The sequence below is a fragment of the Corvus moneduloides genome, chromosome 1, assembly GCF_009650955.1.
Source record: "Corvus moneduloides isolate bCorMon1 chromosome 1, bCorMon1.pri, whole genome shotgun sequence".
Lineage (NCBI taxonomy): Eukaryota > Metazoa > Chordata > Aves > Passeriformes > Corvidae > Corvus > Corvus moneduloides.
The window spans coordinates 110,305,360-110,327,760 of record NC_045476.1 but is presented as its reverse complement, the minus strand read 5'-3'; the positions used below and the strand labels follow the sequence as shown (position 1 = coordinate 110,327,760).

Genomic DNA, 22,401 nt, shown 5'->3' with positions numbered 1-22,401 from the left:
TTTTTGTTATTTGATTAATTCTGCTGGGCTACAACTTCCATGACTTTCCAAGATCCACGAGTTCATGCTTCTGTACAGATGAACCTTGGCTCTTGGAAGCAGTCTGCTCAATAACAAACTTAAGGTTTAAGAGTAGATCTTCAAGACGACAAATAATAAAAAAAATCCTAAACAACCAAAAAATACAACCCCAAAAAACAAATGAAAAATACAACCCCAAATCCCATCCAACAAACCCCCTTCCCCCCCCCAGAAAACAAAAACCCACCACCCAGGAAACAATGAAGACTTAAATAATAAAGAAATTCCCCATGGACAATACCCAAAACACCCACAAAACCAAAAACCAATCAAACCCCAAACCAACAACAAACTCCACTACCCCCTCCCCCAAGAAAGGACACAGTGGTAGGGAACCTGAAAAAGTACAGATATGTTATAATTAATTTTCCAGTTTTGTTAATGATTCTCAGCAATGTTAAGTCACAGGCAGTTCGGTGCTAAAACAAGCTAGTCCCAGTTTTTCTTACATGCTGCAGTGAAAATGTGAGGGACTCTCTACACCCATCAATGAACTAACCAGTCTAAGAACAATTTTGCTTGAGGTGCGTGAAACAGGTTTAATTATTCACAACCATAAGAAGTTTTACATGGAGTATTGCAGTAAAATCCTTCAAATAAGACAGTTATTCAAAAAATAAAAAGCAATTCTTACCCATCGTGAAGGATCACTAATCAAATTAATAAAAAGGGTTGACAATTTTGTCCTCCGGACTTCCTGTGATGTTGCACAAGAAACTGCCATGAAGCACTCAGCACAGGCTTTTCTAACTCCCCACACATTATCAGAGCAGAGCTGGAAAAACCTCGGCAGCTGTTAGGAACATAGTGAGTGAGTTTGCAAGTCTTAATAGGCAGCACTTGTTTCAAAACAAGTTCTCTTTTCACATTCATTTTCTTCACCTGGTTCTCCACCTTCATACTCAGATGCACAGTTTAACACTTGCAAGACAAAGAACACACATTCAGTAGCACCACCCTTCTAATCAGTTGCCTATGAATTACTTACAGACAAGGAAAATTAACCCGTCTGAAGAACGGCAAGAAAGTACTAACTCTTTAACCTGATTTACACCTGCAAAAAATCCACCAAAAAGCCCAACTTCAAAAATATCCCCAAGACCAACAAACCTCTCATAAGACAAGACCTCACGTCTACATCATTCTTTTAAAGCAGGGACAAGAAAAATAGTACTGGTGCATTGTCAGGAAGAAATTCTTAACTGTGAGGATGGTGAGGCACTGGAACACATTTCCCAGGTAGATTGTGGATGCCCCAAACCTGGAAGTGTTCAAAGGCCAGGTGGATAAGGCCTCGAGCAACCTGATCTAGTGAAGGGCATCCCTGGCCATGGCAGGGGAGGTTGGAACTAAGTGATCTTTAAGATCCCTTCCAAACCATACAGTTTTTGATTCTATGATAAACATTTTACCTATCAGAGATCACTTCATATTCTTTGTGAGATTCTTACTGAAATGCAAAGGAACAGCATCTTCAGTAAGAAAAAACTTCTTTTCTACCTACCCTCCTCATTGTTAGATTTATCAACTTCTGCCACCCTCTATCCTACAACGCAGGACATGAACTGCAAAGAGGAACAGGGGAATGAGAGAAAGACTGCATTTGCTCAAGAGAGAACATGTTGGAACAGAGCAGCGGTTTCATTAATAAAACTGAAGCACTTTGAAGGTACTCAGGTGCTTGGGTGTTTTGAAACAGTAATGGTAAGGGCAGACAGAGTGCAGGTGAGGCACAGACATTGCCTTGGCTTGCAACAGGCACCGTGACAAAATACGAGTAATCCAATGCCTGCTGCTACAGCCTTGTTCACAGTTATTGATGTTCAGCTGCTCCTACTCTCTGCAGCCAAGTTCTCTGGACTTTGCCTCTAATCAAAAAAAGCTTTTAGGTTAGAAAATGAAGTTTTATCATTCAGCTTTTCACACCCCTCCTTTTATCCTAATAGTAATCCAAAAAGAGCAGAAAATGGCATTTTCTGTTACAGAAAGAGAGCCCCAGCTGTCCTGCCACATGTTATTGCTTTCAAATGAAATAATCATCACTTTTTTATTTCATAGTAGTCTAATTGCACCCTCTACAGAGTTTTAATCCAAATTCATTACGCTAATCACTAAAAGGGCAGGTGTGTGAGAGAAATCAATTTACATCCCAAATCAGGAAGCATATGGGATGCAAATCCACACAACTAAACTTCATTACCGAATGACTTAAATCACTCAATAGCTGGAGAAAAATGCAGCAAATGCTGTAAGAGCATAAGAAATGCCTTGAGAGCCACAATAGGCTTATCTGTCCCAATGCCACAATTGCAAAAGGCTGCAGAGCCTCTGGTTGAAGTCATACCTGCATTTACACTTTGTCCATGTAAGTCCCTCACTAACTCAGGGCATTGATTCATCAGCCTCTGCTGGCCCTCAACAAGCTCACTGTCCACACTCCCATGAGGAAAAAACTTCAAGAGGGATCCCAGCGACTCCAAGCTGATTTCTGCTCTCTAGCCCTGTCACGTCTCCAAATCTAGCAACACCCACTAGCTCCCTGGACCCACCATGGAAATGTGGGCACAGTTAAGGATCCTCTTCTCACCCTTCAGCCCAGTTCCCTGCTTTTCCACTTTGAATTTGTCCCTCTTCTCTTTATTTCATTTGTTATTGCCGAGATTCATTTATTTCCTTTACATTTTTTTCTCTTTCCCTCCTTTCCAGGAGGCTGTTTAAGGCAGGAAAACTGACTTGAAGAGATTAAATCAATACATAAGCCTCAACATTCCCAGCACTTTATTCCCCCCATCCCACACTCCCCCTGTATCTGCAATCTCTCATGAGCTGCCCTTCTTCTGTACCTTGTCTGGCTCCACTCCTGAATTGTATTAAAAAGAAAAACCCTTTCAGAAATGGCTTACCAGCATTTCTTCGGTGGCTTGCTGTCCAACCACGCTGCAGATATCTCCAAAATTGGCTGCACATACCTTGCAGACAGAATGCAACAAATAATGACTAAGACCACAGTTTTAATACAGCCAAATCAAAGGGGAAAAAAACAAAGTAACTTTTAAAACCATAGAAACATGCTTTGGTGCAAACTCATCATAAGCTACTTTCCCATTCCATCACTTTCCATGATTTAAAAAAAATAAATAGTTTACTTTTTCTTCAAAATTAATCCGTCTTTTTTAATCATAGAAGAACCCCAGAACTTAAATGAGAAGAGGATAAAATGCATTGAAAGTGCTGTCAAAATAAAGAACACATGCAGTTATCAAGGCATATAAGCTATTCAATGGCAGGATGAGACCAAAGCACAGCCTGCACACCGAAATACCATGATGGAGTACTGGTTTACTTCATCTTCAATGAAGATGAGCACCTTTAATTCCATCTACACATAGAAATATGAGCTCAGGTGGCTGATGCTGTATCAGCTACAGCTGGTTCATGTTTTCATGGCTACCAACACAATCACAAGGACATATGCCGAATCACACTGCAGCTATCTACAGCATAAGGACAAGCAGATTCTTTCTTTGTTTCTAGTAATAAGGGCAGTGATTCTGGAAAAAGATCTGTGTCAAATATCAAAATCTGTGGAAATGTGAACTACAAAAACCCCCATAGCTTTCACTTACACATGTTACAAATGAGATCTACCAGCGAAGTTTCTTAGTCACATGCACGTTTCCAAGCCCATGACATGTTTTTCACAGATAATCGGGACCAGACGCTTAGGTCATACCTTACGAACATGAAACATCCTGCAGTCACAGCACATCTCGCAAAACCTGGGAAGCACAAGTCTTTCCGTGATGTCCTTTCCAACCATGGAGGCCATTTTGCACATAATCTAACGACAAGACAGACACTAATCAGGGGTGCTTGCACGACACACCATTCTGTGTCAGCTAAACAGAGGCTTTTTACATCTACTTGTCATTCTGATGAACATAATTTTATTGAAAACAAAACCCCATTTGAATTGAAAAGGCCTGGCCTCTTCTACAGAAAAATGGTTCCCCTACATTTCCTTGTCATGACACAACACAGGTGTAAAGATGACATTGGTCTTCCACAAAACTGAATCAAATTCCCAGCTAACAAAGATAACTGAACCCTCAGAAATTACTTTTATATGTTACCAGACTTCTTAAAAAAAAAAAAAATGTACAAGATTCTTTCACTATTGCAATACTTAATGAACGTATATGTGTACAATTAACAGAAAATTATTGACAGTTAATATGCTTAAGAGACTTCTGAGTCCTGTATGGTTTAAAAATTAATTACAACACTCTACACTGCATATATGCAACTCCCAAACATAAAATTCCCAAAGAAATGCATCACACCAAAAAAAGAACTCTTCCCTCTTAACTGCTCTTTCATTCTGATTTGTACTGAAACTTGAGAAAATAAAATATCTTTAAAAAGCTAAAATAATTTTTTGTATACCTTTCCCAATCATGTCAGTAGAACTACTTATATTAATTCTCCTATAATAACAAATGATGGCTTTTTTAACCTCTAGGGGGTTGATGAGCTACAGAAATTTCTGTTAAGTTTCAATACCTTCAAAACCACGAAGACAGATAAAAATAATCTGCTTATACTTTATTCCCTAATGTGGTCGTAAGCTTCATCAAGAAGCACTAGAAATTTGGTGCCAAATACAACAGTGCTGGGGCCTGGTTATTGTTTATCAGTCCAGCCAAAGTAGGAAAGTGAAATATTAAATGAGGTCTCTCTCTCTCAAGCAGAAAGAAAAAAAAAAAAAAAATCACCCAGCAAAAAGCATCAATATAAATTGCAAAAACCCAAAGGAAACAAAAAGGCATACATTTTCTGCCATTTCTCCATTATAAATTAACTAATCTGCTTACTATTTTAATTCAACACATAAATTTTAATTACAAAGGTTGTGTCTAATGCAAAACAAGAAAACCACCAACCAACCAACCGTGAGGTAATCAACTCAGATGCTTATTACTTTGTCCAACAAAACAAAACAAAATCAATAAAGAGAACAAGACATACAGTAAAGAGCAACATGGCTGAGGCATTAAAGCTTTTGCACTGATGGATATTTTCCACACAGGCAATTTAAACTTCCACAAAACAAACAGGCAAACCTTCAAAAAACTAAAAAGCCAACACAGCAGATGCTTTAGGAGTCCATAAAATGAACCCCCTGTACTGTCTTGTCCAGCTGGGTTTGGTTTTTTTTACAGCATATATGAGTACTGAATCTAAACTTGACCAGAGTGCACAGCACTGACACAGCATGGGTAAAGTTACAGATTTGCTATGGAGAAGGAATATAACATTTTCTCTTTAGTAACGGCTGTGCAATTTGGAAACACACCACCACCACCACCGCATCAAGCATTCAGGCAAACCTTAGGCTGTTTGATTTGGTACTGCTGTTACTTACAGCCACAGCTTCTGTCTTCACATCATCATTGCTGTCTGGAGCTGTCAGATCGATCAGCACAGGACACACTTTGGTCTCCACATCGTATCTCTCGATGAGCTCTTGCTCCAACAGCACTAACAACGCTGCCTGGCTTGTTTTTCTTACCTGCCATAAAAAGACAAAAACTGAACCAACGAACTCAAAGAGAGGTTTTTTACTGAAATACATGTATCCTGTGTTTTGGAAGCTGTACCTGCATACCAACACACAGCAGTGCTAACTGCACCCAGTGAGAGGACAAGTGCTCCACAAGCGCTTTTGCAAACACTTTACGTTTGCTGTCCTGTGTTTTGGGAAGTATGGAGGTGGACAGCTGCCTTAGTTGACAATATGAGGGTGTTTCTTGGGTTCAAACACAGCTTATTTTAATGTCAAAAAGAGCAATCATGGCAAAGCTCATGCAAAGCATGAGGAAAAAGCAGCACAATTAATGGAGAGTAACAAGATTCTGAGGAATGTGAATTTTACTTAACAAATCCTCTTTTTCTGAGATTAACAAGAAATAGGCTGGCAAGGAATAATTGCATTTATTTCCAATGCTTTTAAATTCTGAGACACAATTTTGCTTAGTCACTTTTTTTTTTTAAATTGTACAAAAGTAAGATACCCATTATTGACTTCATAGCTGGCTAACCCCTGCCTCTCAAAGGAGTAATTTCATCAGAAGAGAAAACATTCCATACAGCAAGAGACTACATACACTGCAATGCAGCCATTTTGGAAACACCTTTGAGTTTGTTTCAGAGATCTGCAGCCCAATGAACTATCCAACAGAGGATAAAACAATCAAAAGAATCACTGAATCTTGAAGCAAGAGAACATCAAACAAGAGCAGGGTTGTTGTATTACACATGAATTAGCAAAACAACTAGGTTTGGGTAGCTATTATTAACTATGTAAATTTTGAGAAGGGCAAGGAAAAAAGTGACAAACTCAAGAGGCCAAAAATACTGAAAATAATGTATCAATGAGCATTAATATAGTCTGAAATGACTGGAGAAGCCTCAAGAAAGCTCTGGACAAGCTAATTTATACCTGCAGAGAAACAAACCACATGACTTCAATCCAAAACCCTTATTGGATTGATATATAAATAACTGGTCATGAAGGTACATAATGGCGTTAAAAAACGGAATTATACCTAGCACCCAATTTTTCATTACTATTGTTCCTTTTTGCCAGAATTTAAATTATGTAAGCTTGTCTAAATGATTGATTTTGTCCATATGAATAAAATACCAGATAAAAGGCCCCAAATCAGGACAGATCACGTTAGATGTAAAAAACTGTCATTACATTTTCTTTAAAATTTTATCTTTAATATTTTCTTTAAATAAATTCATAGTACCGTGTACTTCATGTCCATTCAAAAACCTTATATCCTGAAATATTACACACTTGTACAATGCTAAATTTAAATAATGTGGCATCACAACATCTATTTCACCAGATAGTAAACTGCTCCTACAAGAAACTTACCTGGTTATTCTGGTCAGCGAGGTATCGCACCACAATAGGTAGCAAGTATTTGGAAAAAGCATAAGGGATTGAAGGTCTGTTTTCTTGACAGAACATAGCAATATGAGGGACCTGTTCCATCAGTTCTGCCCGCACTGTTGGCTCTGTAAGGGTCAAAACCAAACCAAAAAAAGGCACAATGTATGTTTACAAGCATGCTCCCAGATACTGCCAGAGTAAACTTTTTACAATCCTCAAAATTGCAGCTACTAGAAAAAGAGATTCAGTAGAACATTATTACATGCCCAACTTCTCCACAGGAATAAAAAAAAAAAAATCAGAACTAAGTACTTCTGCCCTTTAAGGATTTGCTGAGATATGCAGTTACCAGCTGTCAACTGATTATCTATAAAAAGACATAACAAAACCCTTCAGTTACTCTCAAATTACACTAAATTCATTTACAATACTTTAAATAATAAGATGTATATGTCACAGGATAGATACATATGCCTTACTAAATTTTCACCTAAATGTTGTTCAGGTAAAACTTAATGGTATGACCTGAACCATCTTCCCTGGAATACTTGCAATTAACATGATTCATTAAAAATACGACCTTTTGTTAAACAGAAGCATGCAACATGCATTTGTATTTAACATGGCAAACGTGTGCAGCACTTGGATTTCTTGAACACTGGCTACAAGAGTAAACTCAGGTCTGAATAAAACATAACAAAGACAAAGCAAGTCCCCTGCTGTGTCCAGTCTTTTCTTCACTGAGGACAATGAGAACAGAAAAAATAACTGAACACAAAATAATTAAATGCCTATGGGCTCCAATCTTTCACTATAGACTTAAATTGCTTTTCCTATAGAAAAACAAACCAAAATCAGAGTTGGAGGGGACCTTATAGATCATCTAGATCCAACCCCTGGGGGGTACGGCTTCCACTAGACCAGGTTGCTCAAAGCCCCATCCAACCTGGCTTTGAACACTCCCAGGGATCCTCTGTGAAGTTTATGAATTGCTGACCAAGTTGCAAAATACAAAATGAAGTCTCAGATCAATCAGTATTGTTTAGGTTCATTGTTCATGATAATGAAGTAAAAAATATCTTCCAGTCTGCTCTGTATCTCTTCCCAAATGTTATCAAGAACACACAGGAGAAAAACCTTTTTATTTAAACTTCAAATGTTCTGAAACATGTGGAGGTTGAACCCCATAAGCAACACAGGCATCCTGAAGTTCGTACTGAAGAAGTCAGATCCTGAAGAACACTACACAAACCACATGCAAGCAGATCTGAGTTAACAAAAATTCACACCTTAACAAAATGCTGAACTCTAGTCTAGCAATCAAACACTACATTTGTAGCACTAAACCTAACAGCTGACCAGAATACACACCTGTAACTAGGACAAACTCATAGTTAATGAGATTATTAATTCTGAACTCCATATCATATTAGTGCAAACAAAGAAAATGCTCCTACTGCAGTAACTCATCTTTTGCTTCCTTATAAAAATTTGCCAGAGCAGATCTTAGAACACAAGGAAGATAAGGTGCAGCTGTTCATTAGGATGAGGTTTTCTCAGGGTGGCATGGGGGGGGTCAACCTAAGTAAATCCGGTCCTTTCAAGAGCCAAGTTGGCAAAAATATCTATTTTCTTCCTACATTTAATTCAGTTCTGGTCCTCTTATCTGACAAGGCCTGGCTTCTTCAATTCTGGAAGAGGGACTGGAAATGTGCCTGAAAAAGAAGTCCTTTTACATGCCAACTTTCACATGTCAGCATGTTTTTTTCCACCTCTGTGACAACCTGCCAAAGGCGGCTGAGCTAAAGAGGCCTTGCAAACACCCTCCATCTGCAACCGCCCAGTATCCACTGAAAGCAGAGCAACTGCAGATGGAAATCCTTCCTTGCTGAGTACATTTTGACATAGAGAAAGACATTATCTTTGCAAACAGGCTGTACACAGCCCCTCTCCCAAGAGCAACTTGTTTGAAAAGGCTGCAGATGGCAAACAAAGCAGAATGAGGAACCATCAGGCTGGGCAAGGAGAGGTGAAAACTTGATATACAAGCAATGGGAACCAGTGCCCAAAGCCAGGGCTGGAGAAGCTCATGCCCACCTTTCTCATAAGGCTGTTATTTCAAGACATGCCCAGGACATGATCTAGGGGTACAAGAGACTTATGTAACAACACTTATCCCTGGGATCTTGCTCTCCCCTCTTAGGACTCCTAAAAGTTTCCTGTGGCAGAAAGAAGATGACCTGGGTGGGGGAAGTGGGACAGAGGGTTAAGGGGATGGAGAGTAAGCAAAACCAGTCTGACTGAGGCTGCATGTTTGGCAGCAGTGCTTCTTAAATGGCTTCTAAATTTGCTTCAGGCAGTTCCCACCCTCCGAGACACAAAACCTACAGCTTCCATTTATGCCAATGCTACTGTTCATGCAGCCAAACAATAAACTGTATGAAAGAACTGATCTAGCTGATGCAGCTTTTGCCTCACCACAGCAGCATCATTAAACAGCAAGAACTGGCACTTAATATTGATCTCCCAGTGCAATCACACAATTCTCTCAAGTAGCAGAACTGTCTGATGATGGAAGCAAGCAAGTGATGGTAAAAGAAGGAGCTGGGACTGAGGGAAAGAAGCAAAATGCTGAGAAAGCCAATTTATTCCTTTGCCTAGTGTGAGGCTCCACAGAGTAACTGCACACTACTCATTTGATTACAGTCTGAACTCCATCTTGATGCTGAAGAAATACCTCTGCAATCAAAGCCAACAAGAACTCTGTGTTAAGCATATCAAGAGCTGTATACATACTTTGGACACTAGGCACTCAAAACAGGCAGACAGTTTTGATACCTCTTTGATATCTCTACAGTTTGCCCACCCACTGATAAAGCAATGGCAAGACTCCCTTTCCCCAAATTGATGAGGTTTGCTGTGAAACTGGATTAATAAATTTCTTTATGAAGCACTCCAGTAAGAGTGCAGTATGTAAAAATAATGAGATCCTTTTCCTTCAGAACAGGGTTCATCTATTATGCAGCACTTATGTCAGCCGCCTGACAATACTAAAGATCTGCAGATGTAAAGTGAGCCCCTTTCTTCCTGAGCTACTAAGTCAGCTCTGGCTTTGTGAGGAACATGGGCACATGAGACGATGCAATTAAAGATTTGAAAAATTCATGCCCAGGAATGAATTAGAACTGTAAAGTCACCTTAGTTCTTACATTCCCTAACTTTTAAGTACACAGCTCTGGGATCTTTGTAAGGTCGATTCAAAGCAACAAACAAGGAGCGCTGTGTAGGGAACTGGCTGTGTAACACAACACCGTAATTCGCCATCAAAAGGCATTTGTGCTGTTCTGGGGAATTACTGCTGCTATGCAAGAACCTGAACCTTAAGCTTACCAATTTAGATAAGAGCTCAATTCTTCCAAAGGCTGAAGCATATGTTCCAGTGTGTACTGAATAGAGCCTAATCTCGCAGTCTGATGAAGTTACAGTAGAGCTTTTTTTTGTATTATGTTTCTTTAAGACCAAAGCCACAACACCAAAAAAATCCACTGAAGTCAAAGAGCTTTCTCATTCCCTTCATCTATTCCTCAGCTTTGTCTTTAGCTTAAACAGCTGGCAGCTCCAAACAGGGATTCCAGGAGGCTTCAATACATGGCAGCATATGCCATTTCAGTTTACACTTCCCTGTTGTTTATAACCAAATTTGCAGCTTGGTCATTCTGTTGGTTTTGGCTGGGACAACGTTAATTTTCTTCATGGTAGCTGGTACGGGGCCATGGTTTTGATTTTTGCAGGAAACGGTGTTGGTAACTCAGGGATGTTTTAGTTATTGCTGAGCAGCACTGACACAGAGCCAGGGCCTCTTCTGCCTCTCACCCCACCCCACCAGCAATCAGCAGGAGAGGCACAAGAAGCTGGGAGGGGACACAGTCAGGACAGCTGATCCCAAATGACCACATGGACACGCCAGACCATGGTGTCACGCTTGTCATATAGGGCTGAGGGAAGAAGGAGGAACAGGGGGAAGTTTGGAATGGTGGTATTTATCATCCCAAGTCACTCTCAGGTATGATGGAGCCCTGTTCTCCTGGGGACGGCTGAATACCTGCCTGCCCACGGGTCATGTTGCAGTGAGGACCATAAGCATTACCCTGGGTTGTTATGTTCCGTGCTCATAAATTTAAGGCAGCTTAAACACTGTTTCCAGCACAAATCCAAAACATGGCCCAATATTAGTTACTATGAAGAAAATTACCTCAGCCAAAACCAGCAGAGTTATCAACACAGTGAAGAGTGCACAGCAGTTACATGTAGCTTCTTAAAGCACAGGCTCATCCAGCTGGGGAATACGTCTGCACTCTGTATTTTTTGCATTGTACAATATAGTCAGGACCAGGCTTTCACACAGTATAAACAAAATCTGGGTGGAGAATTTTGTTTCACATCAAGTTTCTATTTTAGGCAGTCTGGAAAAATCTCTGTGTACAGCTAGGTTCTACATAACCTTTGCACGGAAAAGTATTTTTCTATTTGGCAGAGGAAGTATTTTTAAGTTTGAGAAGATCAGCATTATCTCCTGAAAGTACAAGTCTGTCTATTCCTTAAAGTAGCAATCTACTATAAAGAAACCCTGCAATTTGTTAAAACAAAAACTTTGAAAATAAATATTGATCTAAAAGACTAGATTTCCTTACTCATTAGCATTTTATTTCATTCTGTCCTATCTTGTGTATTATCTAGATACAGAATTACACTGAATTGAGTTTTAGGAATCAAGCAAAATTAAGAGAATGACAGAAGACAGTGGAAACAGCTTCCATTTCTTCTGCCCATGAAATAATTTTGAAAAGAAGTTTCCAGAATAAAATGACAGGGTTCTACCTCTCTTCATTTCCAGATCACACAAAACTATCAATATGTGTGAATCAACATCTCCAGAACCTGGGCAGACTTTTTTCTGCATAAACAAACCCTCAGTTTTAGCTATTTCACAAATGACCATTCAAATCAACATCCTAAACTGACTCCAAAACCATAGAAGTAATTTAACTGTTTCTTCTTCATCGATGAAAAAACACATTTCCCCTAAAATCTGACACCATCTCTCATGTAAAGTGCCAGCACACTCACCCGGCTACCACTAGCACATACACTCAGCTTAGACATATAAATGTGTAATGTTTATTTCATCCCTGCTGAGTCTTCAGTTCACTCTCTATTCCACTTCAGCTATGAAGAAGTAAAACACCACCGTTAGCTGCATACTAGAAATTAAAAGGGGATTATTGTAGAACTGCACAGTATAATACCAGCTAATTGCTGCAGAGCAGTTATTTGTAAATTGAGTCATTATTCCAGAACCACCCCACAACTAGATTTATTGCACAATGCTTTATTCTGCAGCAATGCACAGTATTTAGAAAAAAGTCTGCAACACTTTCATTATCCCAATATGACCATTCTGGAATACAAGCAGCAGTGAATTTCCCCTGTATTTGTGAGGGGTTGCAAGGTTTTCGTGTTCCTGTATGTGGGGAACAACCACTGATGATGTTAAAGTTGCTTTAACTGACAATTTTTATCTATGTTTTAAGTACATCTGAATATTAATAATATTGCCCTTTGTTCTTATTAAGGGTTGTGAGCAACAGGGAAAGGTGTAAGTGCACGGCTTTGCATTAACACTTCTACTCTATAAAAAAATATTTCATAAAATCATGGGGTATCTTGAGTTTGAAGTGACCCACAAGGATCACCAAAGTCCAACTCTTGGCCTGCACAGCACTATCCCCAAGAGTCACACCATGTGCCTGAGAGCACTGTCCAAACACTTCTTGAACTCTGTCAGGCTTGGCACTGTGACCACTTCCCTGGGGAGCCTGTTCCAGTGCCCAATCACCCTGTGGGTGAAGAAACTTTTCTTAATATCCAACCTAACCTTCCCCACTCTAACACAGCTTCATCTATCCTCTTCTTTCCCCAAATATAACTTTACATTTCCCTCATTTTCCTTCTACAAACACCCATATTTTCCCTTTCGATTTCTACCATTTCCCATTTCATCTTTCCCTCTGACTTTCCTCCCTCTTTCGAAGCTTAAAGAAAAGCTAGACAAGTGGAAATACACTGTAATCAGAGCCCATCCCTTTTAGCTTAGGAGTCCAGCAGAAAGGCTGATGTGTCTGACTCATGGGCTGCTTCAGTAGTCAGGTTCTTTTCTCCTACTAACCAGAAATGGATTTCATTACTGACTGGCAGAGCAAGGAGTGAAACACAGACTAATGAGGGAGGGTAAAGTCAGCGTTAGTCACTCATCAGATGCATGGAGAGACAAAGGAGGTTTACATCAAGAACAGGAAAAAAATCTTAGCGCAGCACGAGGTGGGAAATGAGGTATGGAAAATCCTGAAACATGAAGATGTGGAAGGGAAGAAAGTACAGCTGGAGATACTGACAGCTGGGAAAGGCAAATATTGCCTTCCCATTACTATTACTTACATATGAAGATTTTTGTTACATGAAATGCTGCAGTATACCAACACCAGTAACTGAACCTACATTAATAAAACCACTTAAGCACACTATTAAGTGATTAGGGTTGTGAGGCCATCCACATTAAGCCTGATTATAGAGCTTCAAAACTTAATGACCGATTAGCCTAATAATTGTTTCCAAAATCAGATTGTTTTGGAAACTGCATTCACAACTGATTCTTTGCAGTAAAGAGACTACTTTTCATTCAGAAGAAAAACATTCTAGTTGGCTATATTCAGACAAATAAGCACCAGCCCTTCAGGACGCCATTTTGTTTTCCCCCCATCATTTCATTAGAAAGATATCTGTATGTATCTATTTCATAGTAAGCTAAATTACACATGTATTTTAGAAATGAAGATACAGACTCTCACTTTTAAAGAAACTTCAGAAAATAAGATTTAAAGCTTCTGGAGCCTCTTGCACACTAAGCAAAATGCCAATAATGCAGTAATTCAGGCTGGGGCTAACTTTCAAAGCCAGTTAATCGCACTTCAGCACACAATGATGAAATCTTGTCTCATCTAAGCTACTCACAAGCTGGTACCAAATAAAAAATGTTTGAATTATACTAATTTACTTAAGTGAAAAAATCAGACATAAGGCCCTTGTTAAGCTCTCACAAGCCTGTGGCTAGTCTACATTTGAGAATGAAGAAGACCCAGCTGTTTTAACACAAAGATAAGCATTTTTAATCTAGCAAGGGTTTATGGGGGATAACTTAACATTTGCCAAGCACTGGGCTTGTACACCAAACTGCTTCCCGGCTTGCATAGATTCAAAGACACCGTAAAAACATCTAAGTGGGAAGTCATACCCAACACCCCTAAAGAAACAGAGAAATTACAAAGTGATTGAACAGCAGATTCAAAAGCAGTGCAAAGTTATCTCAGTAGCTGCCACTACTCTAGGAAACTTGGTACCAAAGACAGTAAGGAAGTCTAGAGTTTAGGTCTCAAAAATCCCCAAATCCCACAGCAGAATCACAGATTTAACAGCAACACCCAACTACAGCAATGAAGACAAACTCTGAAGTCTTCCAAAGTCAGATCTGGAGAATAACTTTCTTTAGCAATGGGCCTTGTGGGCAGCAGGTTATTCCCCAAATGCCACTCATGGGTTCCCTCCATGGAACAGCTGTTCTGTGCTGCCATGTACATACATCAGCAGCACATGATACCAGGGCAGGGCAAATCCTGTGCTCTGCCAGCACTGGGAGCAGCTCATTTTCAGTACCACCTGAAGTGGGTATTTTTTCCCAGGAGAGAGACACCAGTGATTTTAAGGCTGCAAGTGTAAACTGGAACTAATTCGTTACCCACATGTAAACTGGAATTAATTCATTAGGAGGAGTGCAAACTACCCTGTCAGGACAAGATACACTTTATACCATTTTTATGTGCAGACACGATGCTAATCAAAACTCTCTTTCACAAAATACAATTCACTACAACTCTACTTGGAGTCCAAATGAGTTTCCACCAAAAGCTATTTCTTTCAGATTTTTTTTTTGACAAAAAGTTTTTATAAAACCAGTTTTACAGCTAATATTTGCTTTTGCCATGATGCCTCAAAAAATTCAAGTCTTGGCTAGCCAGCTGGGATCTCAAGATATGTATCAATCATAGCAAACCATACTCTCATGATTTTTTTTTGAGCCTTTCATCCTACAATCATATATTTGGACCCAGTATTTTTCTAGTAAAGATTAATTTTTATTCCACATTAATACAGTATTCAGCGCAACCAAGATTTAGGTTCTTAAGACATTTAGGTTCTCAAAGTTTTGTCACAGTAGATGAAGAATGAAAATTATTGGAAATTCTCCTGCTTTTAAACACAGAAATGGCTGTCTCAGCATATCCCCAGCTTATGGAAAGGTATTAAAAACAACCAAAACAAACCTGAAAAAAAGCTAAAAAAAACCCCAAACCAACAAACCACAAAAGCAAAGAATTTTAAAAGAACCCTGAGATTGATTCTTTTTCAAGCAAAAACCATGTTTGAAAAACATCAGCCCAACTGTAAGACTTAGGAAGTTGCAAGGTAACAGGACAGAGGACTCCCATGATAACTTCAGTATAGCTGGTATTTCTAGTTCACTACTTTAGAAATCAGCATCAGTAGCCCAGAAAGAGAACAGATACTATAGCCTGGGTACATTCTTCAATTCCAACCTCATTATACCAACTACTGAAAAAAAAAAAAGGAAAAGTACCTCGCTTTCTATGACTTGATTTGACAAGAGAAGACAAAGAGCTCCAAATGTTAAAAGAACTGCCTAAGACTGACAAGTATCAACAATTAGAAGTGAAAAGACCTGCACTTAGTCGTAGTTTAGTTTGACGTCCAAGTTTGCTTTTATTTTTATTTATTTAAGCATTTAAACATGAAGGTTTGACTCCAGGACGGCTCTAACTATACAAATATCTTGCTCTAACCAGGCAAGTTAAAACACACAGACACTTTCACAACGTTTTCTTCTTCCAAATTCAGGGCCTTTTATGTTTTACAGAAAAACTGGAAAAAAATATCGTCAGTGGAAAGAAGCATCAGGCGAGACAAAAACTAATAGTAACAACCTTAAACATACACACACACAAAAACCAAAACCCCCACAAAAAAACCAAAACGCCAAAACAAAAAAATAAACAAAACCCACTGTGCTGCAGTACGAAAAATAGTCAAGCTCATATATGAAGAAGACACAAAGCAGATCTAGGTCCCTAATGAATCTTCACATGGTTTAAAACACAAGGATATCCTAATAACCTGTCTTACCGAAACCAGCCAAGTCCAATACTGCAACTGCTCGAGGCACAAGACTCACAGTTAAGTTTGCAGAAATTTTATTTGTGGGGCAGCTCCAGAATCCAGCACTACCAGTTTGGCAGATCTGAGACAACTTCTACAATGCAGGAAAAGCCTGAACTGCTGCTTTTACTGACGCTGAGAAAATATCAGCCCTGACTAAAAATGTACCCCACCCTTGTTAAAGACAACAAATTGATTTGAGCTCAACTCTTGGCTTCCACTGCATTTCTGCCTAAATAAACTTCAATTTGACACACTTAGTTGGTCACCAATGAAAAGCCTAAGGCTACAAGTTGCTGCAAGAGGCCATTTTCCCTTGGACACATCTGTCCTATTTTTTAAACTGAACTGGAGCTTCAGAAAGTTTCTGATGCTCAAAACTATTCACAGGGCCACACAAACAGGCAACTGTACATGCAGATTTCAGAAGCAGAGTTTTGCTAGCAAAGCACTCAAAAAACAGTAGCATGCCACTGTTCTCAATTAAAGACACATTTTATTGTAAGTGAATAGTGACTTTTTTTCCCTTTTATAGAATCCTTGGAGAGGTACTCAGTACAATTATGTAATGCTTACAACAGGTTACTTTTTCTGGCTAAACAAGGACATTCCCTCAGAAAATTAAAAACATGCATTTTAAATTAAGACAGTAATGACAGAATAACAGAAATCAGAATAATATATTTTTACCCTTGGAAAGCATTATTTTCTTCAGTTCCAGAAGAAGGGAGAGAAACTAAGAGACGTTAAAGAGAAGAAACATTTTCTTCTCATTCAAGATTTAATACAAATTTCTCTCCATAGCACTCCACGACCAATGACAAAACAATGACCACATCTTTTCTGATATTTTGCTGCTAGACTTTCTTCCTTCTGGTGTGTCAAGTGTACCAGCTATGTTGAAATCAAGCCCTTAATTCTTTCTAGAGCATCTTTAATGCACAATTTTGTCACAGCTCTGTCCACACCATTTTTCTCTTCATCCACTCCCCCATCATAGTGCTTTTTAAGCACTCCTTTTCTTTCGCATTTGTTTTTCATTATTCTCTTGCTTTTGCCTTTTATTCCAAACACCCAGCAGTCCCAATATATTGATTAGCAACAGACATACTGGATCTACAGAGCCCTCCTACTCATAGCGAGGAGGGTGCACAGCAAGCTCACTACACTGGACTTCAGGAGAGCAGACTTTGAACATATTCAGGGATCTGCTTAGTGGAATACCATGGGATAAAGCCCTGGAGGGAACAGGTGCCCAAGACAGTTAATATTCAAGGACCACCTCCTCCGAGTGCAGCAGTAATGCATCCCAACAAAGAAGTAGTCAAGCAAAAACACCAGGAGACCTGCATGGATGTACAAGGAGCTCCTGGACAAACATAAGCAAAAAAAAAAGAAGCCTACAGAGGTTGGAAGCAAGGACTGGTAGCCTAGGAGGAATACAGAAGAATTGTCCAAACTGCTAAAGCCCTCAAAGAATTAAATCTATTCAGGGATGTCGAGGGCAACAAGAAAAGATTCTGTAGATACACCAGTGATAAAAGGAAGACTAGGGAAAATATGAGCCCTCTCTAGAAAAAGTGGGAGACCTGGTTACCCTGATCATGGAGAAGGCTGAGGTACTCAATGTTATGTTTTTTGCCTCAGTATTCAGTGGCAAATTCTCCACCTGAGTCACACAAGGCCAAGGTGGGGATTGGGAGAATGAAGAACTGCTCCCAGAAGAAGATCAGGTTCAAGATCATCTAAGACACCTGAAGGTGCACAAGTCCATGGGACCTGATGTGGTGCATCCACAGGTCCTAAGGGAACTGGTGGAAGAAGCGGCTAAGCCATTCACTATCCATCGTATTTGAGAATTGTGGCAGTGCAGTCAAGTTCCCACCAAATGGAAAAGGGAAAACAAACCCCTAATTTTTAAAAAGAGAAAAAAAGGAAAACACAGGGAACTGCAGGCCAGTCTCACCTTGGTGCCTTAGCAAGATCATGGTGCAGATCCTCCTGGAAACTGTGAGAAAGCACATGGAAAATAAGGAAGTGATGGGTAAGCCAACACTAAGGTCAAACCATTCCTGGCAAATTTCCTGGCTTTCTACAATGGGGTTAAAGTGTTGGTAGATAAGGAAAGAGCAACTGAAATCATCTACCTGGACTTACACAAAACATTTGACACTCTGGTTATGTCCTTGTTTTTAAATGGGAGAGACATGGATTTGACAGATGGGCCACTCCGTGGATAAACAACTGTCTGGATGGTTGCACTCAAAGAGCTGTGGTTAACAGCTTGATATCCAGGGGAGACCAGTGACAACTGGAGCTCCTCAGGGGTCAGTACTGGGACTAGCACTGTTTAACATCTTGGTCAGTGATGTGGACAGTGTGATGGAGAGCACCCCCAGCAAGTCTGCCACAACACCAAGCTCTGTGGTGCGGCTGGGAAGGAAGGGACGGCATCCACAGGGCCTACATGTGGACCCTGTGAGAACTGGGCTCACGTGAACCTCATGAAGTTCAGCAAGGCCAAGGACAAGGTCCCGCACTGGGGCCAGGACAACCCCTGGTACCAATACAGGGTTAGTGGAGAATGGACTGAGAGCAGCCCCAAGGAGAAAGACCTGGAGGTGTTGGTTGATGAGAAGCTCAACATGACCCAGCAATGTGCACTTGGAGCCCAGAAAGCCAACCATGTCCTTCCTGGGCTGCATCCAAAGCAGCGTGGCCAGCGGGACGAGGGAGGGAATTCTGCCCCTCTGCTCTGCTCTGGTGAGACCCCACCTGCAGTGCTGCACCGAGCTCTAGGGACCCCAAGATAAGAAGGATGTAGACCTGTCACAGCAAGTCCAGAGGAGGGCCATGAAACTGATCAGAGAGCTAGTGAACCCCTCCTATGAGAGAAGGCTCATAGAGCTGAGGCTGTTCAGCCTGGACAAGAGAAGGCTCTGGGGAGACCTTACTGCAGCCTTCCAGTACCTAAAGAGGCCTGAAAGAGAGCTGAGAGGGACTTTTCACAGGGCCTGTAGTGACAGGATAAGGGGTAATGGCTTCAAACTGAAAGAAGGTAGGTTTAAATTAGATACAAAGCAGAAATTCTTCACTATGAAAATGGCGAGGCACTGGAACAGGTTACCCAGAAGTTGCAGATGCCTCATCCCCAGAAGTGCTCAAGATCAGGCTGGATGGGGCTTTGAACAACCTGGTTTTGCAGAAGGTGTCCCTGTCCATGGCAGGTCCCTTCCAACCCAAACCATTCTCTGATTCTGCATTTGCACCTTTACCAATTCTTGCTGCTTCTCTTACCTTCACACCTGGTTGCTCAAAAAGGTCTAAAGGAACAACTTCAGCATTTAAATTCTATCAAAATTTATAGGAGTTTTGGACAGATGGTTTCCAAGTTTATTTTCAAGGCAAGAACCTAATCTTTATCTACAAATCTAAAATGATCATGTCTTGAGTAGCAAAAGTACATAACAAAAGTTACTAAAGAATGTACTGGTGGAAAGCTGCAGTCCCACATTTTGGAGGGGTGTTAATTCTGTTGATTAAAATAGTAAAGAAGAAAGTCATCTCTGGGGGATGATTTAGAAAAATTAAATTTTACACTATTTTACTGTATTTGCAGAAGTCTAGTTTGAATACTGGAGAAAGAACACACTGGTCCTGTGCTAAACATAGGTTCAGCACCTCTGACTTTCCCATATTAACCCAGTAAAATGTTTAATGCTACCTACCTGAATCATCAGCTAATCTGCTGATTCTCTCCAACACAGCAATACAATCTCTCTCATCATCACTGACTTCCTTCAAAGTGTCCAGCAAACTTCGAGCCACCATTTGCCTAGTTTACAAGAAAGATTAAAAATCAGCATTATTTGTGTCCAGAAATACAGCTAAATCAAAAAGTTGTGCAATCATACAAGTTTCTTACACCAAATACAATTTTACATATATTCACTCTTAGGTCAGTAAATTTAGATAGCCCTGCTTTGGGAATTCTTACTTCTGATACCTGGCATAATCTTAAAGGATTGTTAGCTTTAAATGTAACATTGAAAGTATGCTTTCGTTTACAAGGATAAGAGAAACCAGCCACCAAGACCAGAAATAGTAATCACTTGCTAAGTGGGCAAACAGGAGCTGAATGTTAGGATGTCAGAATCAGCCTTCCATCCTCATCTCTGAATTCCCTAACTTGTTCCATACAAAGCAAAATAACACTACTATCATTGAAATGTTTTTAAATAGAGTTCTGAACTTACTTCACAAAAGCATGAACAGTCAAGCTGAAGATTTTCATACCAATGGAGACATTTAAAAGTCAAACTTCATTTGAATGCTATGGGTATATACTGTAAAAATAACATGTACTACCCAACCCATGTGTACCTGAGACATACATTAAGCAAAGTAGAAACATTAAGAAAATATGAAATAAGTCATAATCAATTCAGTTACTACTTCGAATACACAAGACAATTTTCTATGGAATAATTCGTGAGTGACAAGATTTGGGATTTTGTCCTCCGAGGTTCTGCTGCAGCCTATGTTACAAAGTCATATCCATCAGGTACCTAGACAGCCCTATGAACAATGCAGCTAGGAATGTCTGGCAATCAACCTTTCTCCTCAAAACCAGCCTGCAATGGTGTAACTCTTTTCACCCTTTTGGATAACATGGGTTGACCATCAGTTCAGAGAGCTAGCAGGATTATCCCTGGATAATGGAATGGGATTAGGCCAGTGTCCAAGACGCTGGTAGATCTGGTAATGCCCTGAAACAAAATGCTGAAGCACCAAGTGTCAAATGCCAGTTATTTCCAGAACTGAAGGACAGAAACACTCCTAGGATGTAGCCTAGGTAGAAGCACTTTTGACAAAGAGCAGTGCTGCAGACAAGAGCAGAGGCATACCTGAACTTTATCATGCTCACTACAAACAGTGAACGTGAGCAGTAGTCACCAACAGGTAAGAAAACAGATGGTTACATTCCTAGTGAGCTTAAGAACTTCACAATTCCATGCAATCAGAGAAAGGCAGTCGGTTTCCATGAATTCCCAAAGCTAAGCAGACATTTCTGTTTTCTCCAACTGAAAATCAGTAATTTAAATATTTCACATTGGCCACCTGCAAAACTAAACTGCTTCGGAATACAGATGTATAAAATCTTCTAAAAAACAAACTGAAGAAACTGTTTGCCTTTAACAAATTTCCTCTCCCTTGCTCTTTTCAACTTGACAGAAGTACAACATCTCTCAGCAGAGATTTTGATACGCAGTTAAAGTTCAGCCATCAAAATCCTAACAGAGAAACAGACTGCGTGACACACTAACCTAGAAGCAGAGTTGACTTGGTCTTTTAAAGGGCTGGACACCTCTGAAAAGAGAAGAGGAACAGATGAAGCAATTTCATACACCAGCCTGGGGGGACATGTGTCTCCTACATATTAAATGTAGTCCTGGAAAGTGAGAGACAAATCAGCTAACCCACTGAGTCTCAGCAGGTAAGGAACCACAGTAAACAGCACTACAACCCATCTAATAAACAGCACAAAATGCCATCTGACTCCTGGGGACTATGGAATGGCCCTCTACTATGCTGGGAGTTTTGAGAAGTTCTCATCTTCTCACAGAGCTTTGTTAGTAGTATCCTGGATTATAGCAGCTGAATGCCACAGTGTCTTCACTAGTTCCTGAGGGCTGGACGTGTGGCTATGCAGGAGACCATAAACCTGCTCAAGAGGAGAAGAAGAAAACAGAAATCCTAACCTGAAGTAGATCTGACCTATCTATTAAACCCATTCAACTTATTCCGTGCACTAAATGTAGAAGATGGCCCCCACCTGCATCCAGCTGGTATTTCCCTCTTTGGATTCTAAAGGAATACACGGATCTACTCTCACAACAGGCAGATTCTGGTAAAAAGCAAAACAACAAAGGGCACCAGGGTAAGCTAAACTCACTTCAGCAAACTTAACTGGATAGGCAGCCAGTAATCACAGAATAAACTCTTAACTC

At 40.1% G+C, this 22,401-nt stretch overlaps 1 protein-coding gene across 11 annotated transcripts in view; it reads right to left on the bottom strand.

The window, feature by feature from the left end:
* PPP4R1 (protein phosphatase 4 regulatory subunit 1) overlaps positions 1–22,401 on the bottom strand; it is a 72,906-nt gene that overhangs the window by 29,526 nt on the left and 20,979 nt on the right. For 10 of the 11 annotated variants that reach the window (XM_032121921.1, XM_032121943.1, XM_032121935.1 and 7 more), the window contains 6 exons: positions 20,119–20,225; positions 7,028–7,170; positions 5,507–5,653; positions 3,815–3,922; positions 2,985–3,050; positions 716–874 (listed from right to left, as the gene is read on the bottom strand). In XM_032121921.1, coding sequence (XP_031977812.1) covers positions 716–874; positions 2,985–3,050; positions 3,815–3,922; positions 5,507–5,653; positions 7,028–7,170; positions 20,119–20,225 — 730 coding nt within the window. Of the gene's footprint in view, positions 1–715; positions 875–2,984; positions 3,051–3,814; positions 3,923–5,506; positions 5,654–7,027; positions 7,171–20,118; positions 20,226–21,717; positions 21,816–22,401 lie in introns of those variants that run through there. The other variant, XM_032121995.1, reaches the window with a different exon arrangement.